Source organism: Melopsittacus undulatus, chromosome 7, assembly GCF_012275295.1.
Source record: "Melopsittacus undulatus isolate bMelUnd1 chromosome 7, bMelUnd1.mat.Z, whole genome shotgun sequence".
Lineage (NCBI taxonomy): Eukaryota > Metazoa > Chordata > Aves > Psittaciformes > Psittaculidae > Melopsittacus > Melopsittacus undulatus.
This window is the reverse complement of record NC_047533.1, coordinates 31,497,857-31,525,382: the sequence shown is the minus strand read 5'-3', so window position 1 is coordinate 31,525,382 and position 27,526 is coordinate 31,497,857. Positions and strand designations below refer to the sequence as shown.

The 27,526-nt window shown below is 38.3% G+C and overlaps 1 protein-coding gene across 3 annotated transcripts in view; it reads right to left on the bottom strand.

Moving 5' to 3' along the window:
* The window catches only part of PCM1 (pericentriolar material 1), a 45,051-nt gene extending 17,744 nt beyond the window's left edge, over window positions 1-27,307 (bottom strand). For 2 of the 3 annotated variants that reach the window (XM_031048988.2, XM_031048987.2), the window contains exons 1-19: window positions 27,063-27,307; window positions 22,926-23,044; window positions 22,120-22,365; window positions 20,701-20,973; window positions 16,190-16,367; window positions 11,331-11,440; window positions 10,708-10,924; window positions 9,325-9,523; window positions 8,858-9,034; window positions 7,973-8,130; window positions 7,532-7,746; window positions 5,881-6,032; window positions 5,673-5,799; window positions 4,828-4,962; window positions 3,128-3,318; window positions 2,393-2,590; window positions 1,241-1,463; window positions 976-1,121; window positions 137-327 (exon numbers count right to left, since the gene is read on the bottom strand). In XM_031048988.2, the coding sequence (XP_030904848.2) occupies window positions 137-327; window positions 976-1,121; window positions 1,241-1,463; window positions 2,393-2,590; window positions 3,128-3,318; window positions 4,828-4,962; window positions 5,673-5,799; window positions 5,881-6,032; window positions 7,532-7,746; window positions 7,973-8,130; window positions 8,858-9,034; window positions 9,325-9,523; window positions 10,708-10,924; window positions 11,331-11,440; window positions 16,190-16,367; window positions 20,701-20,973; window positions 22,120-22,365; window positions 22,926-23,021 (3,232 nt within the window). In that variant the 5' untranslated portion in view covers window positions 23,022-23,044; window positions 27,063-27,307. Of the gene's footprint in view, window positions 1-136; window positions 328-975; window positions 1,122-1,240; window positions 1,464-2,392; window positions 2,591-3,127; window positions 3,319-4,827; window positions 4,963-5,672; window positions 5,800-5,880; window positions 6,033-7,531; window positions 7,747-7,972; window positions 8,131-8,857; window positions 9,035-9,324; window positions 9,524-10,707; window positions 10,925-11,330; window positions 11,441-16,189; window positions 16,368-19,725; window positions 19,843-20,014; window positions 20,186-20,700; window positions 20,974-22,119; window positions 22,366-22,925; window positions 23,045-27,062 lie in introns of all 3 variants that reach the window. The other variant, XM_031048986.2, reaches the window with a different exon arrangement.
* Between the last annotated feature and the right edge of the window lie 219 nt (window positions 27,308-27,526).

Below are 27,526 nucleotides of genomic sequence, written 5' to 3'. Positions count from 1 at the left end.
GCAAGTACCATTTCAGGCTATTTTAATATAAAGGAAAACTCACAGAGATTCACTGAGTTCACATGAAGATTTCAATTAAATGAAGGAGTGGGAACTTTCAAATTCTTATTCTTTTCACACCTGTACTCATACTCACCTGGAGTAAAGGAAGAAAAATTAGTAAATCCTGGTACATTAAACAGATTTATAGGTTGTGAAGGAAAGCTGAACGGACAGAAAACAGGGGATGGAGGTGGTGGTGTACTACTGCCTTTCTCCTTTCTCGATGTCTTCTCTTGACACTGCTGTTCTTGCTGGCGCATAAGATCATTTAACATTTGCTTCAACCTTGAAAACAAGGAAAAATAAATCACTTGCGAAAAAGAATGCTAAGAGAAAGCTGTATATTTATACTAAAGTAATTTGAGATTTATATTATTTCACCTTCCCCATGTAATGTATGGAAAGAACTGCTCCATTCAGCTAGGAAAAAAATCATGAAACCAAACCCAAAGAAAGAAACACAACTTGTGTTTAATCCTGAGCAAGAGGCAGGAACAGTTTTAAAACCAACCAAGTAAAAAATTCTGTGCTAAGAAAGGATAAAGACCTTTTTCACCATCTTTCCATAACCATTAGAATCCGGAATCTTGTCACATAGTCTAGCAAAAAAAACAGACTTAAAAGCATATTCAAGGAAAGCAAGTCTAAACCAAAAAAGCCAAATAAAGTTATTGACACAGATATTTGGAGGAGATGCCAACTTTTGATTCTCTTCACCGAAGATTACTCAGAACCATTTCAAAATATGTTAAAGCAGTGGTGGGAAAAAAAGAAAACAAAAAATATCAAAAATGCTGTATACTGAGTTTGTAATCAGCTCAGAGGTTCAATCATCTCATATTAAAGCATTATCCATAATCGGTTATTCACCTAACCATGTTCTCTGTTCCTGAAGCATTTCAAATTCCACAAATACAAATGCAGTCAACAAACCTTTGCACGTTATTCTGCTGCCAAGACAGTTGAGAGTAACACTGGTTTAACTGATGCATAATAAGATGTACTTGTAAAGATGGAACATTATTTGGCATCATATTGTAAGGACCTGTAAGCAAAGTCTGTAGAAGACAAGACAGCATCTGCGAAAAGAAAACATACAACAGTGACTGAACTACCAAACCCAGAACTTACTGCTGCAAAGAGGAGAAAAAATAAAAAGCAAAGTAAGAATAGCAAAATAACTGCTCTTTGTATCTACCTGCTGATCCTGCATCAATGTTTGACAAATGCTGACGCTAAATTCATGCTGTTTCTTCAATTGATTGATCTGCTCTTGCCATCTTTCCTTTTCTTCCACATATGAAAGTTCAGACATCCACCGAAGGTTCTCCTGACGTCGCATACTTATGTTTTGCTGTTGCCTGGACTTAGACAATGGACGGTAATTCCCATCTGCTGAAAGTGGCCGGCATTTTTTCCACCTGGGTGGGGAAAAAACGTAAGAATGAAGACAAAAAGCTGACATTTCAAAACAACTTCTTCTAATGATGCTTCCATTATTCAAATTACATTTCAGTTGAATGTCAACAACTCACTTGGCACAGACCATTTGTGCATGCCAGCTAATGATCCATGTGATTTTGTCAATCCAACTTTATCCTGAACAAATGGAAAATAACAGCCACCCAACTAGTAAACACTGTCAAAAAAGAATGGCTAAGGTTGTCTCTGGACCTTGTCTTTAGCATCATCCATTAGCAATACTTAGTATCTAAGCAGATGAAAACAGAAGCCACCAACATAATACACTAAGAATTAAAAGGCCTAGCTTCTGACTAGAAGGCCAATATCTACTAAAATTATTTGGTATCAAAACCAGAGGAAATCAGCTGAAGAGATACACATTACTTTTACGATGGCATTTTCATTTAGTCACACAAATACTATTAAGGAAGTCATTCAGGTAAGCAAAAGTTAAATATTCATGTAAATTAAAAAATCTAATAGGAAAACTTTTTCAAAGCTGAAAAGCCAGCTATTTGAAAGCAAAAATTTCAGTTAAATCATCTGAACTACTGTTTTTGAAGAGAGTGATCAATTTCACTGCAAAAATGTAACAAAGGTTTTCTTTTAAGATGATTCAAAAACTCCATTGGAACATAAGGGGCTACAGCAACTGGAGAGCTCAATGGCAGAAATTAGACATCACTGAAAATAGAAAAAATAAATTAATTATACACATTGCAACTACAGACTCAAGACAAGAAAGTGCCACTACACACACCTCCCTAGCAAGCAGAAAGATATTTCACTTTGCTGTTAAAGAATGCCTTGTCGTTCATGCAATGCTTCTTCCCCCACTTCCAAATATAGTCTGACAAGCATCAGATCAATAAGTAACGCCACTAACCTATCCTTGTTTCCTTTATCAATATATGCATTTTCTGGTATGTTGTTATTGGGATAAACAGAGAAACTGTCATTCAAACTGGAGGCATCTTCTTCCTCTTCTTCTGCCTGGCCAACTCCATCAGAGAGATAACCGTCTTCATCTCCGTTCTCTTCCTCTTGTGCACACTGGGTGGAACCGCCCCAGGTAGCCATTGTCCTAGTCAACATTGGAGGGGAGGAAAGAGGGGTGTTTGGGAAGGGAGGAGTTAGTTTTGTGTGTTTGAAGGTGTTTTTTAGTTTATGACAAGTTATTAAAACAATCTGTTGACAATTACAAGTCTATCTTCAATTAATCAAGCTGCACCAAAATTAAACATCTCACTAATACGAAATTAAACTAGTATTCTTCTGATACTGGGATAGTTAAATAAAATTACTTATCCTCTTGGAAAATTATTCCTTTATTATTGTTATAAATGATGTAGGTATGACAAAAAATTACTGTGAGCAATTTTCCACATATTCTCCTCTCCCCAGGTGATTTTTCACCATTTACAGAGCAAGGTATACTAAATATGCTGGGAAGACCCATAAAACCAGCAAGCTGCCAACTAACAGTCACTTTAGATGTCTAGAAATTGGTTTACTTCTCTACTGCATCATCACAGTGCTCAAACGAAAACAGGAAACTGCCCAAGAATCATATCTCACTAAACAACAGAAGCCACTAATGCAGAGTGACTTATGTTCTTACTTTTCAGTTCTGCACTGCTGTGGAGTACACCGGGCTTCTGATCCTTCACTTTTAACAGAGGCAGCAACAGTAGATACTGTTTCTGTGAACTCTCTCCTCCTCTGATGTTCAGCCATTAAAGCTTCAAGTTGCTTTCTTCTCTGTCGTAATTCTTCTCTTAAAATCTCATGTCTTCTTATCTCAGACCATAACTGTTTGCCATAAAATAGAAGACATCAGAATATAAACAAAATAAACATAATCTAAACTAAATCACATTCAATACTACACTGATACCTTTCTGCTCAGGCTTTGATATTATACTGAAACTGAAGCCACACCACAGAAAACTGCAAAATATATCCTGTATCTACTATTTATGCCAAATACTGCAAAATCTAAGCTAATTAAATATTATAAGACAGGAATTTTTAAGAGAAGTAGCTCATGTTTCACTCAACACTGGTTTTATCACATAATCTATGCATTATTAGTTACCTCTTCAAGTAGCATGACAGAATACTACCGTTTGGAGAAATGTGAAAATTGTACCAAGTACTTCTTTGGTAATAAAGCAGAGGATACAACAAAAAGATTTTCTGCAACGTGCAGAAACTTTAATATCAGCTTATGGTTGAACAAGACTTAAGGAAGCCATGACTCACAAAGAAGAAAACAACGGTACAGATAGTAGGAGGCCTTTACCTTAAATTAGATACAGTGAAAGCATATATGGCAAGATACTTTAATAAGAATGTAAACAGCATTACATAATAGCATAACATTAAAAAACAATTGTGTAAGTGAACTAGACTGGAAAACAGCCTTAAAGAGACAGGCAAGTGACAATGTACTCAAGCCTGAAAACAACTGAACTAGTTGGTCGTGCTGGAGCCAAGACATTTTCCAACAAAAATCCACATGTGTTTTGATAATAACACAACCTGTTTGTAGAGTGTTAGCAATTGCAGCAGCACATTCACTTTAGAGACAATTTCTTTTTGGCAGAATGAATTCACAGCCTCTTTATTTAGTGAAGAGAGACTATTTGTCCTATAGTACTTATCTGGAAGATGCCAAAGTTCTAAAATTCTGATCTTGGAGAAGGAAAATCTGTCTTTCAATGATAACTACACAGGCATAGCCCAATCAGCCTCACGCAAACTATTAAAGGGAAATTTACGAGCATGCTGATGCAACTCACAGAGAAAGTCTATTAAAAAAAGTTTTTTTCTGATACTTGTTTCTGATGTCTCGTCTAGCCAGGAAACACTTCTCATCACATATCCCTTCACCCCTACAAATAGTAGCACAATTTTCAGAAAGACTGAGTAATATCCAGATCATTATTTAAGACATAATTTTTGTGTAAAAGGGGAAGGAATACGCATGGCAGATAGACTACATTTAAAAAAATGCCATAATTTTTTTCATGGATGACTTGCCTGTGGTATACACTTTCAAATGCTCACAGTATACATTCAAACTTCATTCAAGTTCAAATTAATACTTGGCAACAAGTGCTATATTTGGGAAAAGATCTCCTGTCAGTTCAGGCCAATATTGACTTCTTTCCAGAAATGAAACAAAGACATTATACATACTTTATTAAAATGGCTACTACTCTACTCCCCAGGCCACATACGTAGTGCATCCAAGTTATCTCAAACTTTTTCCTTTTTCAAACCTTTTTAACTCGTAAAATATCAAGCATGAAATACCTCATTGCCTAGTGGTATGGATTCATCAAATTCAAGCAAAGGCTTGCCAGCTGTATTGCACTCATTCATGGCTGGAGTTGAGGTTGCTAGTAAAGTCTGCCTATTTGCTGGGCAGTTACCCAAACCAGCTGTCAACTGAAAGAGAAAGCGAAGTTACAAAATAAGAGTAAAACAGCTTTCTAAAACTTAACTGCTATTAAAACCCAACATAGTTCAGGCTTTATGAGGTAGGAGAACTGGTAGTCAGTGAAAAGGGATTTTCAAATCAAGGCTAAATACTTATCTCAGAACTTAGCTAGGAATAAACAAAATTTATTTTTATGTAATATATATAGTATTATATAATGCTGTAGGTACACAGTATTGATAACTTACTGCTCACTTCATAGAAAAAAGTCTGTCTTTAAAGAGTATGAGAAACAATACAACACCGTGCAGTTAAGCTGGAATACAATATATAATGTTGATTATGTTTACAAGACACAACACTGTTTCAAAATACCAGGTCCTGAAAATAACTACTAAAAGGAGTGAAGATGCAGTGACTAGCAGGAATATCAGGCTAAAAATAAGGTAGAAGGTTATCTATCTCTTAAGACTTTACATTAAGGCATTTCACTACAGTTGAATTGGAGCCTGATGCTGCAATCACTGAGCAAAAACCTACAGTGGAATTGAAATAAACACGGCTCTTCTCTAGGCTTAGAAGCACAGCTGCATACAATAGACATGCACTGCCAATTTTAATTTTTTTTTCCAATTTTTATAGTGAAAAATGGTGTGAAAGTTACTTTATGTTTTGTTGCTCAAAAGCTTAATAGAGGAAAGAAATACATTCTACCTACTTGAAGGTCAGGACAAGCTTTCTGTAACACTTGAATTTTTTCTTGAATTTCAATCAGTTTTCTTCTTTCTTCTTGTAACTGCTTAAGCTCCCGTTGTTGCTGAAGTTTAGCTTCATAAAACTTCTCTCTGTGTAAATAAGTTAACTGCATATTACTCAGCAAGAAGTTGCCTAAAGCATGATTCCACTCTGCTTCGACAAAGGCATACCTTGCTTTTTCATTTAGCCCTGCATCTTTTTGTAACTTGTTGGTACTAGTTCGGACATTGTTTGGCTGTTGCTTTGTCTCTTCCATCCCACCCAACAAGTCACCAGAATTGGATGCATTTGCAATTGTTGCTTGAGGTTCTGGATCATCATCCTGAAAGGATGTCAGAAAGGCAGTTAGACTACTTTCACATTAATATGCAAAATATAACTGTTTTGTCAACCTAGTTTTTAAAAACTAAACAGTCTGAATAGCTTTATCTTTAGTTCAGATCATAAATTGAGAAGTCATCCCCATCATGGAATCACAACTTTAAAATAAATTAATGAGAGAATTCAAAGTTATAAAGCTCATGCAACTGAGATTTCCACTATAAATGGAAGATAACTTATCTCATTTGGGGAGCATAAGCCACTTGAATTTTATTTTATGGTTACAAGTGAGTGGATAGAAACATGCAGGCATGTCAAGAACCAAACGGGGAGGAGGAAAAAAAGGAGACTGAGGTGAAGAAGATTGCTTAATTACTATAGTTATGAAGTTAAATATTACTAACAACAGCTTAAAATAAAACAACTACTCTTGAAAGTTAAATCTAAAATATTTTAGGAAATCTACATGGTTTTCTATTTCACTTTTCTTGTTTTCATAATTTCAGTATTTTCAGTTCTCAAGTTAAATTGAAAATATTAAAGCTGCAGCCACTGCTTGTTTTCCAACTTGATCATTCTTAATACAGAACCTGCTGAACAGGAGAGATCACCATCAGTGACAAAGTATGACAGAGGTATGCAGACGTACAGTACCATTACTGAGTACATACAGATACAAGCCTTGTAAATATGAAGGAAAAACTGAAGACATTGTTAATTAGGTTATTTAATAAAGATGCTGCTGTAAAGTTAACATCCCTATAGTGATGACAAAAAATAATGATCCAGAGGCTGAGAAATTTTTGGAAGCAGTATAATCTTGAAATAGTAATATTGCATTTATATTGTTGTTATTGTAAAATGTTCTAATTATTTAGAGTTCACATCTAAAACCTTTATGTTAGCATTCTATAGGGACACTAGATACAAAAATATATGGTTTTAGTAAGCACCACTAACTTAGCATGTGATATTCTAAACCAAAACCACGTTCAACTCATAAAACAAAACCAAAGAACCTTCACAAAACATACCACACCGAACTCAAATCAAATTCCCACAATTTGAACATGTTGCAACATCCCAAGATTGCAATCAAAACCAATTATTCTTCCTCACTGACTGAATGATATTGCAAAACCTAGATAAGATTCAAAAACTAAAACTGATGAATACTCTATAAACATAAAAATAAAGATCAACTCTATTTCAATATTAGACTTCCTCGTTCATATTTTGTACTCCAGTGCTAAGTATTAAAGCCATTCTTTCATCAGGTTAGCATCCCTCAATAAAATCCCATATTTGAACTTCAGAAGTTTCACCCTTAACTTCAGAAAAATCACTTTTTCCTTTATCTCTAGCATCCCTTTTTCCCCAGCCTAAAAGTAAGCATTTTAAATTTTACACTAAGCAGAGTGGTTTTCCCTACTAAAACCTATACATTTTAAAAATAATGAATGCTACACTTCTGTGCACAGATTAATGTTTATGAAATACCTGCACCATAGCAGCCAGGTTTTGTAGCTGTCTAAGTTTCTGTTTTGCAGCTATAAGCCTATTGATCTTCTGTTCAAACTCAGCATCTCCAGCAGCATCACCCAGGCTGCTTCTGTGACTAGACATGGAATCTTCACTAACTCTATCTTCTTCCACTTCATCATCTTCCCCTTGGGGTAGGTCAATGTCTTTGCCATCTTCCCTTTTACAACAGTCTGGAGGTGGGGAAAGGAGGAGACAAAACAGTACCAATTACACATTATTGAACTTCTGAAGTCTACTGCCATTACTGGACATTAGAAAAGTATCAGCTTAATGATTAGAATCTTGACCATTTTGCTCAAAGTTCTCCTGTGTTGTGTACTGCTATCAGAATTATTTAAGACTTAAATAAGACTTAAAACAAAAGACTTAAAATTATCAGAAGATTTGAGAACATACCTAGAGCGGAAGACATTTTTAGAGTCCTCATATTAGCAGCAGATCGGTTATTTATTTCACAGTCTGTATTAAGATGTCTTCCATCTCTGTTATTAGTTCCACACTGTACATTGGAGTTGCAATTTACTTCACTCCAACTACTCATACCTTGAGGGTTTCTAGGGTAAAAATACATTACTTGTGTTAATGTTTTAAGAACCAGTACCAATGGAATTTTACTTCTGCCACTTTATTAACTGGCTTTCACAGGAATGTGTCCTGTGGAAAAAAAAAAAAAAAAAAAATCAACCCCATCAGTCCAGAAGCCTGGAATTTCTCAGTAATCCATCATTCCAACAGATTGTTTTTCAATTAGGCAACCAAAAGCTGCTTTGAATTATCCCCTGCCAGATCTAGAACAATACAAGAGGCTTTCAAGGTGTATGTCTGTATCATAAAAGCTTTATATGATTCATAGCTAAATTAGTATTTGTTTTGCACAGTGAAGATTCTTGATGCACACAGTTGCCCTGTTAGACTTCACCTCTAAATGCCTTTGTAAAATGAAGTTTGTTTTTACTCTTGGTGCCTAGTCTAGTCCCATTAACCTTCTAGTGGACTTCCATACACATAGTTCAGTGCTTAATACCAAAAGAATTACAGATTCTGAAGTCTCTTATAGTGTTGAATATTCAACATAATCTATATTTGCTATACAAGTAAGTTACAAAGAACAAGTTTATTATTAATTGTCTGTATAAGAAAGCTAATTCAAACTCAAAATTTTGAAAAATTAATGTAATCACAGAAGTAAGTTATTTCTGGTTGACTGAAATAACGTATTTTTTCAGGAAACCTGCAAGAACTCAGACACAAAGATTTAGGATGGCAAAAAAATCTGACAACCTAATATTTGTAACAGGCTGTGGATCCTCATGTTCAGAATCACTTTCTGATTCTTCTGTTTCTTCCTCTTCTTTAGTGTTTTCATTCACAGCATCTGTCATCATATCAGATGTTTGCTCATAGTAGTGAACTAACTCGCGTAACTCATTCAGCCTCTTACGAACCTCATTTAGCTTCCTAAGGAGAAAAAAGAACATGCTATGTGTTTTGTCGTATTAAACAAATCTATGTAGAGTTGAAAAAGGTATATATACTTTATAGTTCTTAAAGTTTACTGTCATTTTCCTAGCTGTAAGAACCTTCTACTTGAAGCTCTGAACATATTTAACTGTCTTGGACATTTACTAAGTGGTCTATATTAAATTAATTAAATTAAAATACTAAATGTTTTCTTAAGATAGAAATTACTGAAAATGTAACACTCAAAATGACAAAAGCACATTATGGAAAAATTAAAGAACTTTTACTGAAGCTTTTCTGTTGGATTTAAATTGTCATCCTCTTCACTCTCATTCTGAGAAACCAGGGAATCAGGAGGATAGGGAACAGACGCGAGGGTATTTGATTCACCATTGACAACAGTTACTATGCCTACAGGACCAGAAGCAGCTGAAGTTGTACTTCTTTGATCAATACTCCTTTGAGGAGAACCTGAAGCAGGAAAAACTGCAGAAAAGAAATACAGTTCATAAGAACAACTTAAAAAAACAACCTGCTTAACTGAATTACTTGACCAACATGCAAACCAGCAGTCAGTAACTTCTTTTCTTAGAAGAAAAGCTTTTGTCTTAAAGTTTCATAGCATGCAATTGCTACTAGGCAGAGAGCAATAAGTAAACTTAAATTGTAAACAAGACTTTAGTCAGTTCCTTTTAGCTTTATCGCACTTCAGAAATTGAGGCTTTCATGCTGTAAATTTGCCCAGTGAGTTCTTCAAGGGTTTATTTATGGCTGAATTACTTTTGCTTTGATATTTACATTACAACATGATAAAGAGAAAAATCCTTTTAATTTTTTCCTCTGCTAAGCTCTTTTGTCCATATGCTATAAATGCAGATTTAATGTTTGCTTTTTTCTAGCTACATGAAATCATACCCAAATATGTTCATATTATATACATTCAGTATATGTAGAAAGATGGAATAGCAATGTAACTATTAAATCAATCTGCCCTTCTCCAGGAGCATGCTTCAAGTGCTTCATTTCTTTATGTTAACTAAAATATGCTATGATCACCACTACTGGACAAACTTAACCACTACAAATATATTTCTAAAACAGAAAGCAAGAGTATCAACTAGGCCCACATTAAGACTTCAAGGAGAAGAAAAAGCCATCTAAGGAACAGGCCAAAACTGTAAGTCCATTCAGACAGTTAAGTTCCTCTGGTATTGCTATGATAGAAAGTGGAAGAAAAAGTCAACAGTAGACAAGCAAACCCCCTAATGCCATAAAGCTAACACCTGATGTGCTGAGTACATAAATACAGATTTATGATAAATTTGTACTGTGATAAAAATACAGAAAGTTCAAGTTCATATGGTACACTCCACGACTGAAATGCGTCACAGACAAACCTTGAAGGAAAAATTCCCATCATCACATCCTCACATTAGTCAACTTTGATGTCATAAGCCAAACTGCTACTAGCAAAACCACCATCATTACATATTACACATGTAGAGCTCTCAATTAAGTCAGAAACTTACCTAGCATTAAAACATTTACATAAGATTGCCCCAGCACAGCTTTATCGCCTGCATTTCAATAACTAGTTGCAATTTGAAAGACCATGTTACAAACATGCACACTGTTCTTGAACAGATGTGATTGTGCCTGTATTTACTTACAGGAGGAGTTGTTCAGATGTTGGTCACGAAGTGTATGAAGCTCTCCTAACAGTTTGTCCATTTTCTGCTTTTTACCCTTCAGCATTCGCATCTTGTTAAAAAGCTGTGCCTTCTCATCCAACAGGTGCTCAGACATTGAAGAGTTTCTGCTTTGTGAAATCTCCCTGGTAAGTGAAAGACTTTCTGCTTGCCTTCTATTGTCTGGCACAGATTGTGTCTAAAAAGAGGAATTTGATTTTATTCCAAATACTATGAGAAAAGCCAAATAAATTGTAAAAACCAAAAAGCCCTCTTAATAGGCTTGCCAGGCTCAACACCAGAACAGAGGGAAACTGGTATCAAACACACTCTCATGATAGCCCAATTGGATATTGTGTCAATATATAAGTATGCTACAATATAGAAACTACTTCTCTGGACTTTCATGGGAATAGGCACAAGAAAAAGCATACATCAGTCAGCTAATAACACTTAAGAACATAAAGATGCTGAGCTTTGAAGCCCAGGGGAATCCCAATGACTCCATTAGCAAATGCACACAAATAAGCAAGACAAACATTTAACTGTTCAGTAAGAAAAAACAAACAATAGAAAAGCTTATACAGCGTAATCCAAGGACTGACCTGAGAATCATGAAGTTGGTTGTGAAAGCGCTGAATTAAGTCATTCAGTTCCTCATTCAGTTCTGATGTAAGGCTTACTCCTGAAACACTGCCTGTAGTCTCTGTTACAACTGGGCATGCAGAAGGAGGAAAAAATGTACATACTTTTCAACAACGGTGAAATAAAGGCTATGTGTTACAACATTTGACATTTAACAACATTTAACAACAGCATCAATATACTCCACTTCTTAAAATACATCAATTTTTTGTAATGTTATGTTCTTCCCAACGACTTTACTTTTGAAAGATTAAACCCATTACAGAAATGCTAACCAATTTCACAGCTCCTTTGTGAAGAACCATAAAAAATGACTTTATAAGTCTGTCCTATGTTTTGCTAAAAAGCTCAGAGTAAAATCATACAACAAAAGAATAGTTAGGGTTGGAAAGAACCTTAAGATCATTAAGTTTCAACCCCCCTGCCATGGGCAGGGACACCTCACACTAAACCATGTCACCCAAGTCTCTGTCCAACCTGAACTTGAACAGCACCAGGGATTGAGCATTCAAAGCTTCCCTGGGCAAGCCATTCCAGTGCCTCACCACCCTCACAGTGGGTGAACTTCTTCCTTATATCCAATCTAAATTTCCCCTGTTTTAACCCGTTACCTCTTGTCCTATCACTACAGTCCCTATAGAACAGTCCCTCTCCAGCATCCTTATAGGCCCCCTTCAGATACTGGAAGGCTGCTAGGAGGTCTCCTGGCAGCTTTGTCCACGCTAAACAGCCCCAGCTTTCTCAGCCTATCTTCATACGGGAGGTGCTCCAGCCCCCTGATCATCCTCATGGCTCTCCTCTGGACAGTTCCATGTGTTTTTATGTTGAAGAAACCAGAACTGCACATAATACTCCAAGTGAGGTCTCACAAGAGCAAAGCAGAGGGGCAGGATCACCTCCTTCAACCTGCTGGTCACGCTGCTTTTGATGCAGCCCAGGATATGGGTGGCTTTCTGGGCTGCGAGTGCACACTGCTGGCTTACATTAAGTTTCTCATCGACCAACATCCCCAAGTCCTTTCCCGCAGGGCTGCTCTCAATCTCTTCTCTGCCTAACCTGTAGCTGTGCCTGGGATTGCTCCCACCCAGCTGTAGGACCTTACACTTGGCATGGTTGCACTTCATAAGGTTGCCATCAGCCCACCTCACAAGTGTATAAAGGTCCCTCTGGATGGCATTCTTTCCCTCCAGCGTATCAACCGAACCACACAGCTTGGTGTCACTGGCAAACTTGCTGAGGGCGCACTCAATCCCACTGTCCAGGTCACTGACAAAGATGTTGAACAAGACCAGTTCCAACACCTACCCCTGAGGGACACCACTCATTACTGGTCTCCAGGTGGACACTGAGCCGCTGCCCACAACTCTTTGTCTGCGGCCATCCAGCCAGTTCTTTATTCACTGAGTGGTCCATCTATCAAACTGATGTCTCTCCAATTTAGAGACAAGGATGTTGTGTGGGACAGTGCTGAATGCTCTGCACAAGTTCAGGCAGGCATCAACTGCTCTGCCCCTGTCCATCAGTTTTGTAGCCCCATCATAGAAGGCCACCAAACTGGTCAAGCAAGATTTCCCCTTAGTGAAGCCATGCTGGCTGTCACCAACCACCTTGTTTTTCATGTACGTTGGCATAATTTCCAGGCGAATCTGCTCCAAGATTTTGCCAGGCACAGCGGTGAGACTGTCTGGGCTGTAATTCCCTGGCTCATCCATTTTTCCGTTCTAGAAAAAAGGGGTTATATTTCCCTTTTTCCAGTCATCGGGAACTTCATCCGACTGCCATGATTTTTCAAATGTGACGGACAGTGGCTTAGCAACTTTATTTGTCAGCTCCTTCAGGACCCGCGGATGGACTTCATCAGGTCCCATGGACTTGTGTACATTCAGGTTCTTAAGATGGTCTCAAACCAGATCCCCTCCTACACTGGGCCCAAGGTCTTCATTCTCACAGTTCCTGCATCTGTCTTCCAATATTTGGGTGGTGTGGTCAGAGCAGTTGCCAGTGAAGACTGAGGCAAAGAAGTCATTAAGAACCTCAGCCTTCTAAAAATCCAGGGTAGCCAGTTCTCCTGATAGCTTCTGGAGAGGGTCCACACTGTCCCCAGTCTGTCTTTTATTCGCAGTGTACCTACAGAATCCCTTCCTTTTATCTTTCACATCCCTAGCCAAGTTTAATCCTGCTCTGGGCCTTAGCTTTTCTAACCTTGTCCCTAGCTTCCTGGAAAAAAGCCCTGTAAAATGAAAACACCCAACTTGTCTAGGCTTGATGGAAATATTTTGTTAGAAACCAACTGTTCTGACTTAGTATAGACAAACTAAGAACAGTGCATGTAATTTTACTCCCTTAAAATAAGAAATTAACAAGACACCTAGCTTTCATCTTGGTATAAGTTGTAATCTTTATGGCTGCAAACAGATTCTTGGGGATCTGTCCTTTAAAAAGCTTTATGAGAGGAATACATTAAAATGAAAGCTCTTCTCCCCTCCCTGAAAGCTCAGTTCAAACAGTACTAAGATATAAGACAGGCAGTTAAGAGATCAAAAAAAACCTTTTTCTGCATATATGAACCAACATGTAAGATTTTTCTCATTAGAAAAATCAAGCACAAATATTATTTATTTTTCCCACAGATCATTACTTTTTTTACCCGTACAATGAAATTTTACTATTTTTAAATTTAAAAATATTTATTTTACCCTATGTTGAGTTTGAATATTTACATTTCCTACCCTACAGTTCTGGCACATAACACAAATAGCAGTAAAACACTGTTAGTAAGAATGACATAAATGGAAATGTTAAACACAAACACCATCATAGAAATAAAAAAAAAAGTATCATAAGGAAGCCTATTTTCTATCCATTTCATCTACCCACTCCTCATCAAGAGGATTGTTTGTATATTTCAGGAAAGATAAAGCAGTTTCCATCAGAGATCTACTGCTGCAGAGCAGGTAAGACAAAATAAATTACTGAAAAACATTTAAGAAACAAGGAAACACTTCTCAAAAGCATTAGCTTCTCTTGCTAGCTTTTTAAAAGCCCTCTAACCACAAACTTCCCTGCTTCTTTTCCTACACTCAAATCTAGAGTTTTCCTAACTAGCTCTACCTTCTTTTCTATACTATATCAAATTGAAGACAGAAGAAAAAGCAGAAAGAGGAGCTCATGAGAGCTAGGAACCTTAAAGAGAGGGTTTTGGTAAAATGTAGAAACCAGTGCTTTACATTTCTACAAATTAAACTATTCAAAATACAAAACCCAACTGTGATAGAAACTTCTATTCCATATACCCTCTAATGAAGCCTAATGGCAACTTTTATGGGGAAAAATCATGAAACAGTAACACAGAAGGAACCAGAACTTGCTCAGTGCAAAAAAATTCGTTCTGTATGACTGCACACAACTGTAGACCACTTCCAAAGAAAACTGAACAGGATTTAAGGAGCGGTGGGAGCAGGACAAGTTTCAACGAAAAAAAAAAAAAAAAGAAGATAATTCATATGTGCTCAAATCAAGGACAACTATCTACCTTTTAAGACTGAACTCTTCAGAAAACAAGTCTGCTGACAGCCTTGGAGCAGGTATCAAAAGAAGTCCCCGTCCTAAATATACTTTTTTAAAAGTTCAGAACACATAGAAATGAATCAGAAGACGGCTTTTAAACTGAAGGTTATAGCATAATGGTGCTGCTCTAGTATCAGAACCATGCCTGTAATTTACATGCCCCAGAATTTCAGAGTTCTGGTTTCATATTTACTTATGAAACTGCTGTAGCAACTTCCTCCTTTCTTTTATTAGACAAACCATTAGTCTACTAAGGTCAACTGCCAGGTAACCAGCAACAAAGCAAGCATTAAAAGGTAAACAAAACCTGAAACTACCAACTCCTATAGGCATAAAAAAAGACAGAACACACTGTATTCCATTCCTCCTTCATTCCTCCCCCCACCCCTTCTTTCCTTCAAAGGCCTAATACAGTGATGGAGAGAAGAGACTTCTAATCTGATGTGACAGACCAATTCTCAGAGGAAAACCCTTCACTTTTGGGATTTTACAAAAGCAAACCACAGAAATTGGCTGGGTGTTTTTTAACTGACACATAACTTAACAATGTGTCGTGGTTTAAACTCAGTCAGCTGTGCAGTCTCTCTCTCACTCCCCCCCTTCCAGGAGGGATGGGGAGGAGAATCGAAAGAATGTAACTCCCACAGGTTGAGATAAGAGCAATTCAGTAACTAAGGTATAACACAAGCCACTACTGCTACTACCAATAATAATAATAATGATGATAAGGGAAATAACAAGGGAAGAGAATACAACTGCTCACCACCTGCTGACTGATACTCAGCCCAATGGAGCAGGGATGTAACCCTTCCGGGTAACCACCCCCCGTTTATATACTGGGCATGACGTGCTGTGGGGTATGGAATACCACTTTGGCTAGTTTGGGTCAGGTGTCTGGCTCTGCTTCCTCCTGGCTTCCCCTCCTCCCTGGCAGAGCATGAGACTCAGAAAGTCCTTGGTCAGACTAAAGGTTACTAAGCAGCAACTAAAAACATCGGTGTTATCAGTGTTGCTCCCAGGCTGAAAGTCAAAACCACAGCAGAGCACCAGCTACTAAGGAGAAAAATGACTGCTACCACTGAAAGCAGGACACAATGTTACATTGTTAACTCTTTTCAGAAATAGAAGCCTTGCAGTAAATTTTGTGGTAAGTACATTAAAAAGGACTTATTAATGTGTAATCCATAATTCCAGCTTTAATAATTCAACCAGCATGCTAATATGCCATCAAAACATCCATCATTCCACATACCAGAATCATCCATGACAGCAATTGCTTGCTCTGCTTTATGCTGCAAAGCAAGAAGAGCTGCCTGTCTTCCTTGAAGAGCCTTCAATTGCTCTTGCTGTTGTAGCATCCTTTTCAATAAATCATGCTGTTTCTTCAAGTTTTCCAACTCTTCTTCAGCTTCCTGCTGAGGATCTCTGGCCTGCAAGATACAGAAGAACATTACCATAACCATAACAATTCCTTTGTTGAGTATTAGTGACAGAACTGCCAAAACAAGCAGAACTTTAACAGAATCAAACAGGCTGGTTTGTGCCAAAAGGTCAAAATGAAACAGCTCCCCCTTTCCAGTAGTCCTTTTCAGACTTCAAATCTTAGACATCCAAGAGGGAGAAGCCTGTATCACCAATGAACCCTTATCACTCCTAGGGTTAAGTTTTCTTTTGAAATCCAGTCAGCTGCCCTAATATGTCCCAAAGACTAACGTAAGTATCCTTCTGACTTTTGAATTATTAAAGAGGACATTAAGCTATAAGACTGGTAAGGATAAGAATGATAAGGCATAGTACCATGGAGTTACATGTAACACAGGATATATTTGGTTTACTGCCCCAAAATCACTAACTTTTCAACAGAACATTTTGGGTGGGCAGTTACTCTTCTTTAATGTGTAACATTTAGTTTCGTATGCTGTACTTACGCCACAGATACTACAATAGGCCATCTTTATGTAAAACAATTTCAAAACAAAACCACAGTTTTTGTTTCTGCTCTGGCACAGAATCTTTTATATCATATTTTCAAACACATGGAAATATGATCTGAATGAATGAAAGCATGTTGAGCAATTAAAAATACATGAAAATTAAGTTACTTTCTTCATTCTATCTTAATTAAAAGCTGGAGATTTACCTCAAAACTTTTATTCATAGAATCATAGAATAGTTAGGGTTGAAAAGGACTTTAAGATCATCTTATTTCAATCCCCCTGCCATGGGTAGTGACACCTCCCACTAAAGCATGTCACCCAAGGCTCTGTCCAACCTGGCCTTGAACACTGCCAGGGATAGAGTATTCACAACTCCCTTGCGCAACCCATTCCAGTGCCTCACCACACTCACAGTAAAGAACTTCTTCCTTGTCTCTAACCTAAACTTTCCCTGTTTAAGTTTTAACCCGTTACCCCTTGTCCTATCACTACAGTCCCTAATGAAGAGTCCCTAACCAGAAACCTTATAGGCCCCCTTCAGATACCAGAAGGCTGCTATGAGGTCGCCACGCAGCCTTCTCTTCTCCAGGCTGAATAGCCCCAACTTTCTCAGCCTGTTTTCATATGGGAGGTGCTCCAGGCCCCTGATCATCCTCATGGCCCTCCTCTTGACTTGTTCCAACAGCTCCATGCCCTTTTTATGTTGAGGACACCAGAACTGCACACAGTTCTCCAAGTGAGGTCTCTCAAGAGCAGAGTAGAGGGGGCAGGATCAAGCTTAGTTCTACATTTAGACTAAGGCTGACCTCTATTTTAAGAAATAAAAAAAATAATAAAAAAATGGAACTGAGACTTTTTTTTTTTAAATCAGAGACAAAGCATAGGAAAGCTGGTAACAGATGATCTCAAGTTTTAGACTCCAAGTCTTCTTCCTTCCAACCTAACATTTATATAAACAGCTATACAAGAACACTTGTGGAACAAATTACAGCTACTCTTCTATAATTTATTTTCTGTATATGGTATTGGCTTAAATTTGCTTTGGCAGACTACTGGTGTAAACATTACAACTATCTGAAAGTCACATTTACAATATATTTTCCCAGAAAGAGAACAGCAAAACTGGAAGGATCTTTTAAAGAAAATCAGAAAACCTGCTGTATGTGTGCAGTACTTTCTCTGTCAGTGTGGATGCTTCAGAAAAGAAGGAAGTCAAACATCTCTGTTTAAGTTAAAACTAACAACTCTAGGCAAAGAAATTAATTCAACAGCTGGATACAGGTAAGCAAGACAATGGGAACTTTCACTAAGTAACAAATACATTTGAAATAAGTAACAAGAGGAGGGAAAAAAAAGAAACAAGAAGAACAGCATGTATAAACCCTAGTGAGGCTAAAATAATATTTTTAAGTGTACCTTTGAAGGCAATCCATGTTCTTGGCTATTAATCCTACAAGGCCATATTTCCCTGTCATTCAGAGCAGCTCTGTCACTTTTCCCTTTAGGGCTTGCTGCAACATCAATGTCTGTAACCTGTTCTTGTGAAGCTGGATTCCCTAGTTTGTCCTCAATGCAGGGCCGATTACTCAAACTAAAAGATACCTCCTTTATTAAATAGTTCAGTAGGTTAGATTTTGAAAAAGTGCTCCAACTTAGCATGCATTTTTAAGTTACAAATCTACTCACTTGTAACTTGTCAAATAATGATAACTAATATAAAATAAAATCTACTAAAGATCAAAAACATTTTTATTTCTGTAACAATCAGGCTTCATGTAGCAATTAGCCTTTTATATCTAGAAACACTCAATCTGTACGTAATATATTCAAGCTCCATCTAAAGAGAAATTACATGCAAAATGAAGAGTCAAACATAAAACTAAACCCATTTTCCTAAGATGAAGAAAAATGCAAATTTACACACATGCTACTTAAAATCTCTTCTGGGCTTTGCATTTTTAAGGTTTTGTTTTTTGTTTTTTTTCTAAGCTAAAAGTACATTTTCCAAACCTATCAACTTATTTATTTAAAGGGATAGAAAGAGTTCCTACAAAGCTAAAAATAACTACAAAAAGTTCTTAACATTTTAACTGCTGTTACACTTCCAAGCATGTAAATTCTCTTCATCTGAAGATCATTCAATGTACTAATGGGACAAAAGAGTACCAGCTCTCTAGTACTTTTCCTCAGTATAGTAGGATTGGAAGATGTAAAACTTAAGTTGTTATTAAAGTGCTGTTGTATATACTACAAGCATTGCATAGCACATTAATATAAAAGCTTTTATAAACAGAAGGGAAGACTGTGTATCTCAGAATTAAGTTGAGAACACATTTCCTAGAAGGTGCTCATCTCTCAAAAAAAATGAGTGAAGCTGCTGCTTTACGGCAATATTTTTATCATAACCCTACAAAGATGCCTGGGCAATGGCCCACTAATGACTCATTTCTAACCCTCTCCTCACCCAACACCAGCAAGTTTTCCCCACTAACAGAAACAAACTCATAGATCAATTATTGCACACAGAAATATCCTTCCTACATCAATTTAGTGCATGGTCTGCTGATGTACACATTTAACATTTCAATCTACTTCAAAGAAAGACCAAGGATTTTTTCTTTTTTTTTTTAAATAATTAAGATATAGTGTTGTTGTGACAAAATAATTAATTTCCCCCCCCATATTAAATAAAAAATAAAATAGCCACACATGCATGAGCACCTTCTGAAGAAGTGCTTGGGGATCTAGTATTTTTAATTGAACTGCAGGTTATGACACTATAATAGCAATCACGACAAAACCAAAACAAAGTCTTCATTTCTAGCACCTTAATTACTAAAAGGCAGCTTACCGTGGTATCTGAAGCCTCAGACTGCACATCAATGTTTAGCGATGTGCTCTCACCTACAGAACCAGATCCCACAGCTGAATCTATAGTCCGAACATCATCCTCCTCATTTTCTCTAGCCTGAAATATTTCATTGGCATAAATCAAAAACTATGTAAGGGGGCAGTAAAAATGAATTAGGGAAGATACTACAAATCAAAACCAGCACCCCAGCAGCACTATCAAAACATCAATGGTCAATTCCTCAAAAGCTTACAGTGCAGAAACAAATATATTACATTCTCAAACTTACAAGCATCTTTTGCAAAAATTTCAGATAGGATTTCTCCTGCTCTTTAAGGTGATCTATAAGGTGTGATAAACGCTCAACATTGGCCGATCTTTCATTTTTCTCTACAAGATCATCCCGCATGGAGCTGGCCTTAGCAATATAGTCGCGAATTTGAACTAGTCTGCTCACAATCTGTAAAGACACTGAAGTTACTGAATGTATTCAGCTACAGCTTTAACGTAGTTAATGTGCAAGACATGGTGATAGTAGTAGCAAAGTAGTAATTACAAGGAGTGATATACAATCCTATAGGCACTCTTCTACTGAGCGGTTAAAAGTCAACAGCTTTCATAAGGGTAGATTTATGCATGCATGAAGCTGCAAGGCTGAAGCACAGGGTTTCTTGTCAACATAAGCTAAAACAGAATTGAGCACATTAATGTAGGAAAATATTAAACTGTGAGAGTATTTTCTGGAACTGTATAAAAGAGAACCAATCTCTAAGATGAAAATTAATACTGTTTCTGTTACCAACAAGGAAATTTCTAAAGAACAATACATGATTAAGTCTGGTTTCATGTTTCCCTCAAGTTGCCTTTTAGAATCAGGTAAGTATTTTCAATGAAGTTACACTTTTCAGAAATTTAGAAAAATGACTGGAAAGTAACAAGTCAATATTCTGTAGACATTCTAGGATAAGTAAATACCTGGCTACTATCCATAGCTGTTTCTCCCCTTCCATCTTCTTGAGCAGAGACTTGGCAATTTTGCAAGAAATCCTTGCTTAGAGCAGCTCCAAACAACTCTTTACATTGCACTGATACCCCACTTTCCTTTTTTTGGGAACCTGAGGCAGGATCTTTGCTTTTGTTAGTGTTTATTTGCAGTGACAGGAAGTTGAATGGCTTTTTATTTTCATTAATTTGACGTTTGTTGTTAGCAGCCGTTGCCCTGCCTTGTGAATCACTTCCAATGCTTCTCTATAAACAAACAAACAAGAAAAAGAACAACTGTTTTAATTCTTTAATTTCCCCTTCAATAGATCCTGAACACCAATTAGTTTCACTGCTTGGATTACCAGTTCTGATGTATTATTAGACTGATTTTAAAGTTACCTTATTAGTCACAGATTAGTCAAAAACTAGCTATAGACAATGCCAGCGATTTTTGCCACATGGTTTTCAGAAAGCAAGCCCACCCTCCCAGAACAGCTGAGAAGCAAAATGGTTCAAAATTTCCTCAGAGCTTAGTTCCTAATCCTTGCTGTGGCCCCCACCTTTACTATAGCAAACACATCCTACTTCACCAGGTACACTGGAGAGACTAACAGTAATAACAGAGCTACATATTCACTTGAAGAATATGATACCTCACAACTTCAACTTTTCTTTACAAGCTTCTGAATAGTAACTTGCTGCTGTAACATACATTTGGGGAGGAAGTTATGCCCAGTTTTCATATTCTAACTCAAGGCAATGAATCACATTTCAAAAGAACCTTCACAATCCGAACAAGTTAACAACAAACTTTGACAAAAATGAACAAGCCTCTATTCTGAAACTGTCAGCACAAATTTATTCATTGTCAAAGAATTTAACCCCTTATAGTTTTCATAATTTTGGACAAGGGAAGGATGAATGTGCCATATTCCCAAAATACTTATGGCTCAAGAATTCATGCCATACATTTCACTACACTACCCTGAAGAGCAGTTTTTAATGCTACTCTTTTGCTTAATCCACAAGAATAACAAAGTTGAGAAACACAAACTGGCAGTTTAAGAAAAAACTTTCAAAACAAGGTAACAAGTATTGCTGAGTGGCAAACAATTATGATGAGTAAGAAATACCAACTTGAGGACGCAGGAATTTGTTACTAATTGAGTAAAAGAAAGTGAAGGCAACTAGCACACCCTCAGGGATAGGAAAGGATGGTCCTAAACTTTCCATACTTTTCTCAAGTGCAAAACCAGAGTTTTGATTTGATTTCCATGCTGACTATGAACATTTTCTTACCTCAATCCTTTATGAAAGCTTTCTTTATTCATCTGTCAAATTATTAAGAGATAGCTGAATAAATTTTGTAGTTACATTTATAGCGGCAGCTAGCATTCCATTCACACAAACCTGATCCAGATCACTGAAGTTTATTCTCTGTTTAAGCCTTTCCAGCTCAGCCTGCTCTGGAACAGACATCTGGGTCACGTATCGAGCATGAGGAAAACTACGAGGAGTTCTGCTTTTCCGTCGTCCTATTCCAGGTGTGGATTCTGGAGATATATCATTAGTAAGCCTTGCTTCTGCTTCCCCACCAAGCTTCTTCTTGTTTTTTTCTGAAGATCTGTTTGCTTTCTTCTGTTGACTTCCCCAGTCCTTAAGGGGAAGCAGAGGAAACAGAAACAAAAAAAAAATTCCTGTTTGCTATCCAGATTGATTAAGAAGTAAATGTTTTAATTCAGCAAGAGAGCTTACTTCCATTTTAGAAATTAAAATAAAAAGTAATAAAAAACATGCACTAAGTTTTCTAAAGCAAATGTCACATTACAAAATACAATTTTCTCCACTGCATACATTAGAAATAGCCTGACAGGAAATTTTAAATCCATTTCATCCTAGAATGTATTATATTAATTTCAAATGAAGCTAAAATTCTATTATTCTTCTTTGTTGAAGACTCTTCAACAGTTTACACCTTTTAGAGTTTTCACTTTCATGACACCTACAATGCTTTTGTGTCTAAGAAAACACCTCACATAACCTCTGAACTGCGCTTACTGCTTGCTTACATTACCTTATTTTTACAGGTTTTGCTACCTGTAAAGCTATCCTGACAAAGCTTTGGGTTTTGCTTTGTTACCTGCCACTAACAGTATCTACCCAGGAATTTTAGTGTACAGCACAAAATGGCAACTGAAAGATAAGATTAATTATACCGTGTTGTTCAGGCGGTCATCAAGGCTCTCATTGCTCCAGCTAGGCAAATCCTGATCATTCATGCCTTCTTCAAAGGGACCACCTCCTGTTGCCATGACGAGCAATCAGTAAAAAGAATCTAAAAGAAAGAGTTGAAAAAAAATGTGCTGTATTAAAATCAGTTTGTGTAGAACATTTGCAAGATTCATAGTCTAACCATTACATATTAATAATAAAATGCAAACACAAGGCTATTTTAGAAAACAGACCTCCTGTTTGCTAAAAATGTAACAGTGAGAACAATACAAATACTGGCATTAAAAATTAAACAAGTAGTTGTGGATTGGTTTGGTTGAGGATTTTGTTTTTGAAATATCTGGTCTTAGAATTGTTTTATTTTTTTTTAGGCTCTCAAATTTCCTCACTGTAAAACACATTACACAGTGCTTGTAAAGACTGCTTTGGGATTGCTAAAGCCTGTACTTTCTATTCAATATAGGGAGTCTGGAGACCTAGGATGTCAAACTTCTGCATTTATGTCAATAGCAATATATTGAAAGCAGGACTGTGAAGGGGATATATGACACAATACACAGAAAATACACATCAATAAAAGGAATTTTACCTTCTTCACAACAGGTTAAGTTATTTAAGCAGTGAATGCTGTGCCTCTTAAATCACAGTTTCTAGCAAAACCAAACAAGGTAATTTGGGTTTCTTAGAACTTTGCTGTTCTCTAGTGTCATTTTGTGCAGTATAAAACAATCTGTATGTTAACAATTTTCTTTTCACTTAGTTTTGACTTTAGTAATGGAAAAGTCGCTAAAGCTGAAAGATCAGAAATAAAGTATTTCTTTATAGCAGAAAAATAAACCTGTTTAAAAAGGCAAAGAGTACATAACCATATATACTCTCAGCCTGCAGTAAAAACCCCTGTAGCCTAAGCGCTTCTGACACAGTTTCACTGCACAAAGCTCCAAACCTTTCCTTTGTAACAGCTATAAAGTTCCTCACAGATGTGGAAGAAAAAGAGTCTTGCAGAGAATTACTTTTTCCAGCTAGTTTTAACTGTTACATTAGGACATGATCCTAGCTTCATCTTTATATGAGCAGGGAAGGGTTAAAAGGGACAATTTATTTCCAAACATATTACTACAACCTATGTACTATTAATTTTCATGCAGTGCAGGTGAAGAAGTCACCTAAAGCTCTGGACTCAAGAGTAAGACGTATCTAAATAAATGATTTAATAATCAGCTCCAGGGGAGAGGCAACAAATCCTGAACTAAGTTTAAAAACTGTACTAGCACACCTTACACCTGTCTGTCTTAAGTATATTATTCCAAGAAAAATCATACAGTACAGCCCCCTCAGCAATTGCACAAAGCAGTATTTTTATGCAAACACAGCCTATTACTATGCCATTAAGGAAACAGGATCTACAAGGTATGCTCATTATGTCTGGACCCAAGTCACACAAACAAAGTTCATAGCAATTCAACTTCTACATACCACAGTCAGAATCATAACACAGGTATAATGAGAAGCCTGCTACTTTGGGAACTGGCAGACCTGTGCCCTGCTGTCTGCACATTCATCCATACTCCCTTCCTCATCTCAACAGAAGTGTCCACTACATCACGTATGGTACCATTTGTAAACTAGCTAGCCAACAAATAAAACCAACATGAAAAAAACATGTGAGCTCTCAGCTGGCTAAGCTCCCTGATCTAGCTAACCTTATGCCTATATAAGAATGATCTGTAGGCTCAAGGAAGGCAAATAAAAGCCGTATCATTAGGAGGAGTGAAACCCAGACAGGCCAAGTGTAAAACCACACCTTTTGTGTAACTTTCACTCAGGTGAACTGTCAGATTTATTTACAAAATAAGGACACTACGCCTTTCACATTTTCTTTGTTTTCAACTAGAAGCAGAAGCATCCTATGAGAAATCAAAAGGGAAGCTCTCTTCCCAGCTCAAAGTAAATTGGGCAAGCATTCAAAACAAAGGCATAGTCATCAGTTTAGTTTATTTTAGAAAACAGCTATGTTTTGTAAGAACTTACTTCAGTTACAGATAACTGTTCAGCCTTGTAGATGTCCAAGACCCAGCATTTCAACTGGCACTCTATGCTGACCTATGCCACCAAGCATAATGAGTTCATCTCCACAAGATTAGAGGCCATCTGGGTTCACAGTCCAATTCAGTAAGCTGTTTTCTCATCATCATGTTATATAATTCCGCTAAAACAGTAGCAAAAGAAGTTTTTCCCTACCTTCCATTGTAAAAACAAGATGTAGCAGCATTCATCTTTACAGAATATAAACAACTGTTCACATTTATTTCATGTAAAACTTTCACAAAAGCGATCTTCAACTATCTTTGCTGTAGGAGTCTCTAATTACCTCTGAGGTAAATTCACTGCCACAGATGGAACACTCTGAATAATACTCTCAAAAAGGACACTAGGCATATACTAACAGAACTCAAAAATAACTGATTACTTATAGCAAGCGGATTTTGAAGTGTTCTAACAGAACCATGCCTTTCCAGATAGAAGTTTCTAAACATTCATATTGAAGTGTTTGATTTTTCCAAATGAGTTGTATTTAAGTGAACTTAAGATCAGAGAACTATGCTGATACTTTACTCCTCCAACTCAGAAAACACAAAGAGCTACAGACAGATTTTTTTGTTAGTGATGGAACTCTTCCACATGAAGCTGCAGTTTTCATCTCCCCATATGTCACCAATTTCTATTTTTCCTTATTTTTCATTTTACCAGCTATATCCAGAAGAAATACTATTATAAAAGCTTTGGTATCCTCCCATTACGCTATTTCAGCATGCAGCAACCCACTACCAATCTCAGCTTCTTGCACATTATAGCACCTGTAGAAAACCTCTAATCTGAACATGCACATACTGCCTTACAAGTCGCCTTACTGGGGGCTTGAAGAAACAAACCAGAAAAACTTTAACGTGTATTTTCTGTTGAAAAAGATTTTCAAGTATATTTTCTAAAGAAATAATTTCAGAAAACATGCAAGTTTATAGTAAAAACATACAAGACTGTAGCCAAAACATATTTTGTACATGTAATAGTAATACGCAAACTGCTCAGAAATTTCACATGATAACAAAGACACGTATTTTAAAAGCCTTTTATTTTTCCTACAGTGGAGTTGGTTTTGACATTTTTTTCCTATGGTATTCAATAGAACTGCCAGAGCTCTGAAGATCACTTAATCCTACACACAGAAACTTCAGAAAATTAAAACTTAAATGGAAAACACAATGTTGTATGAAGCCATCATAAGGCCATGAAGACTGAAAATGGCATCGAACATTTGTCTAAGTTTAGCTTTTGAAGGCATGCGCTCCTCACCGAGCACTAACTTCCCATTAACTCATTACATAGCTACAGAGTATCGCCAACTCCACAGCATCATCAAACAGGAGCAGGCAAAGGCGCTAGTCCTCTCTGGCGGCACCAAGCAGCCCTCACACGAGCATCGAGCTAGGAGAACGGAATGCAACACCAGGCCCAAAAGGATGCCCACCACTACCTCCAGCTTGCGGAGCCGGCGCCCCGCAAGCTGCCGTCGCGACCCGCTCCACCTCCGCGGCCAGGCAGGTTTCTCCGCTGCCAACGGCGCCGGTACAGGGAGCGATGATCCTCGGCGGCTCCACGGGCTGAGCGGCTGCGTGAGGCGGAACAAGCGCTCCGCGGGCCGGGCGCTCAGGGGGCGCGCGCGAAGCCCGCTCCCTCACGGCGCCAAAACAAACGCCGGGCACTACGGGGCGGGCTCCGCTCACAGCGCCTCAGGCGAAAGCGCGGCCGTTGCCCCTGCCCCGCCGGCGTCTCCCTGGAGAGCGAGTAACGCACCCTGCCCCGGGGCGGAGAGGCGCCACCCGCCCGATACACAAGGCCTCCCTGGGCCTGCTGGCCCCACGCTCCCCTGTCCTCCCGGACCTCCCTCCCCACCACTTCGGGCACCGACCCCAGTCCTCTCTCCCCGCCGCAGGGACATCAAGGCCAGGCAGGGCGGACCCGCGCCTCCACAGCAGCGGCCCCCGCCTCTCCCCGCGCTCCGCTGCCAGCCAGAGAAGGTGGCCAACCCGTCGTGCGAAGGAAAGGAGAGGGCAGCTCACCCCGCGGCGGAAGGGAGGTCACCCAGGCCTGGCTTCTCCTCCACCGTTCACAACCCGTAGGGCCCGGGCTGCCCGGCTGCGCGTTTCACGTTCCGCAAGCGGAGAAGAGCAGCAGCCTGGCTTCACGCAATGCCAAGGCACAGCGCTGGCTGGCAGACAAACTCAGATCCCGGCCTCCACAGCCACCTCCGCCATCTTGACCGCCACTCCACCAGGGGAGCGGAGACAGCCCCCAGCGGACAGGCTCCTACCGTTACCTAGTAACCCCACCCAGCCCTGCCGTGCCTGGCCGCGCTGCGCACGCGCCGCCCGTCCCTTGCCGCGCTCCTCCCTGGCGCGGCTCAGAGCAGCGGCCTGGCAGGCGGGGGTGCCGAAACTACAAATCCCAGCGTGCAAGGCAGGAGGAGCGGAAGAGGCCGGCAGCCGGCAGCTCCTCCTGGGAGGGGTAGTTTTCCACTCAGGAT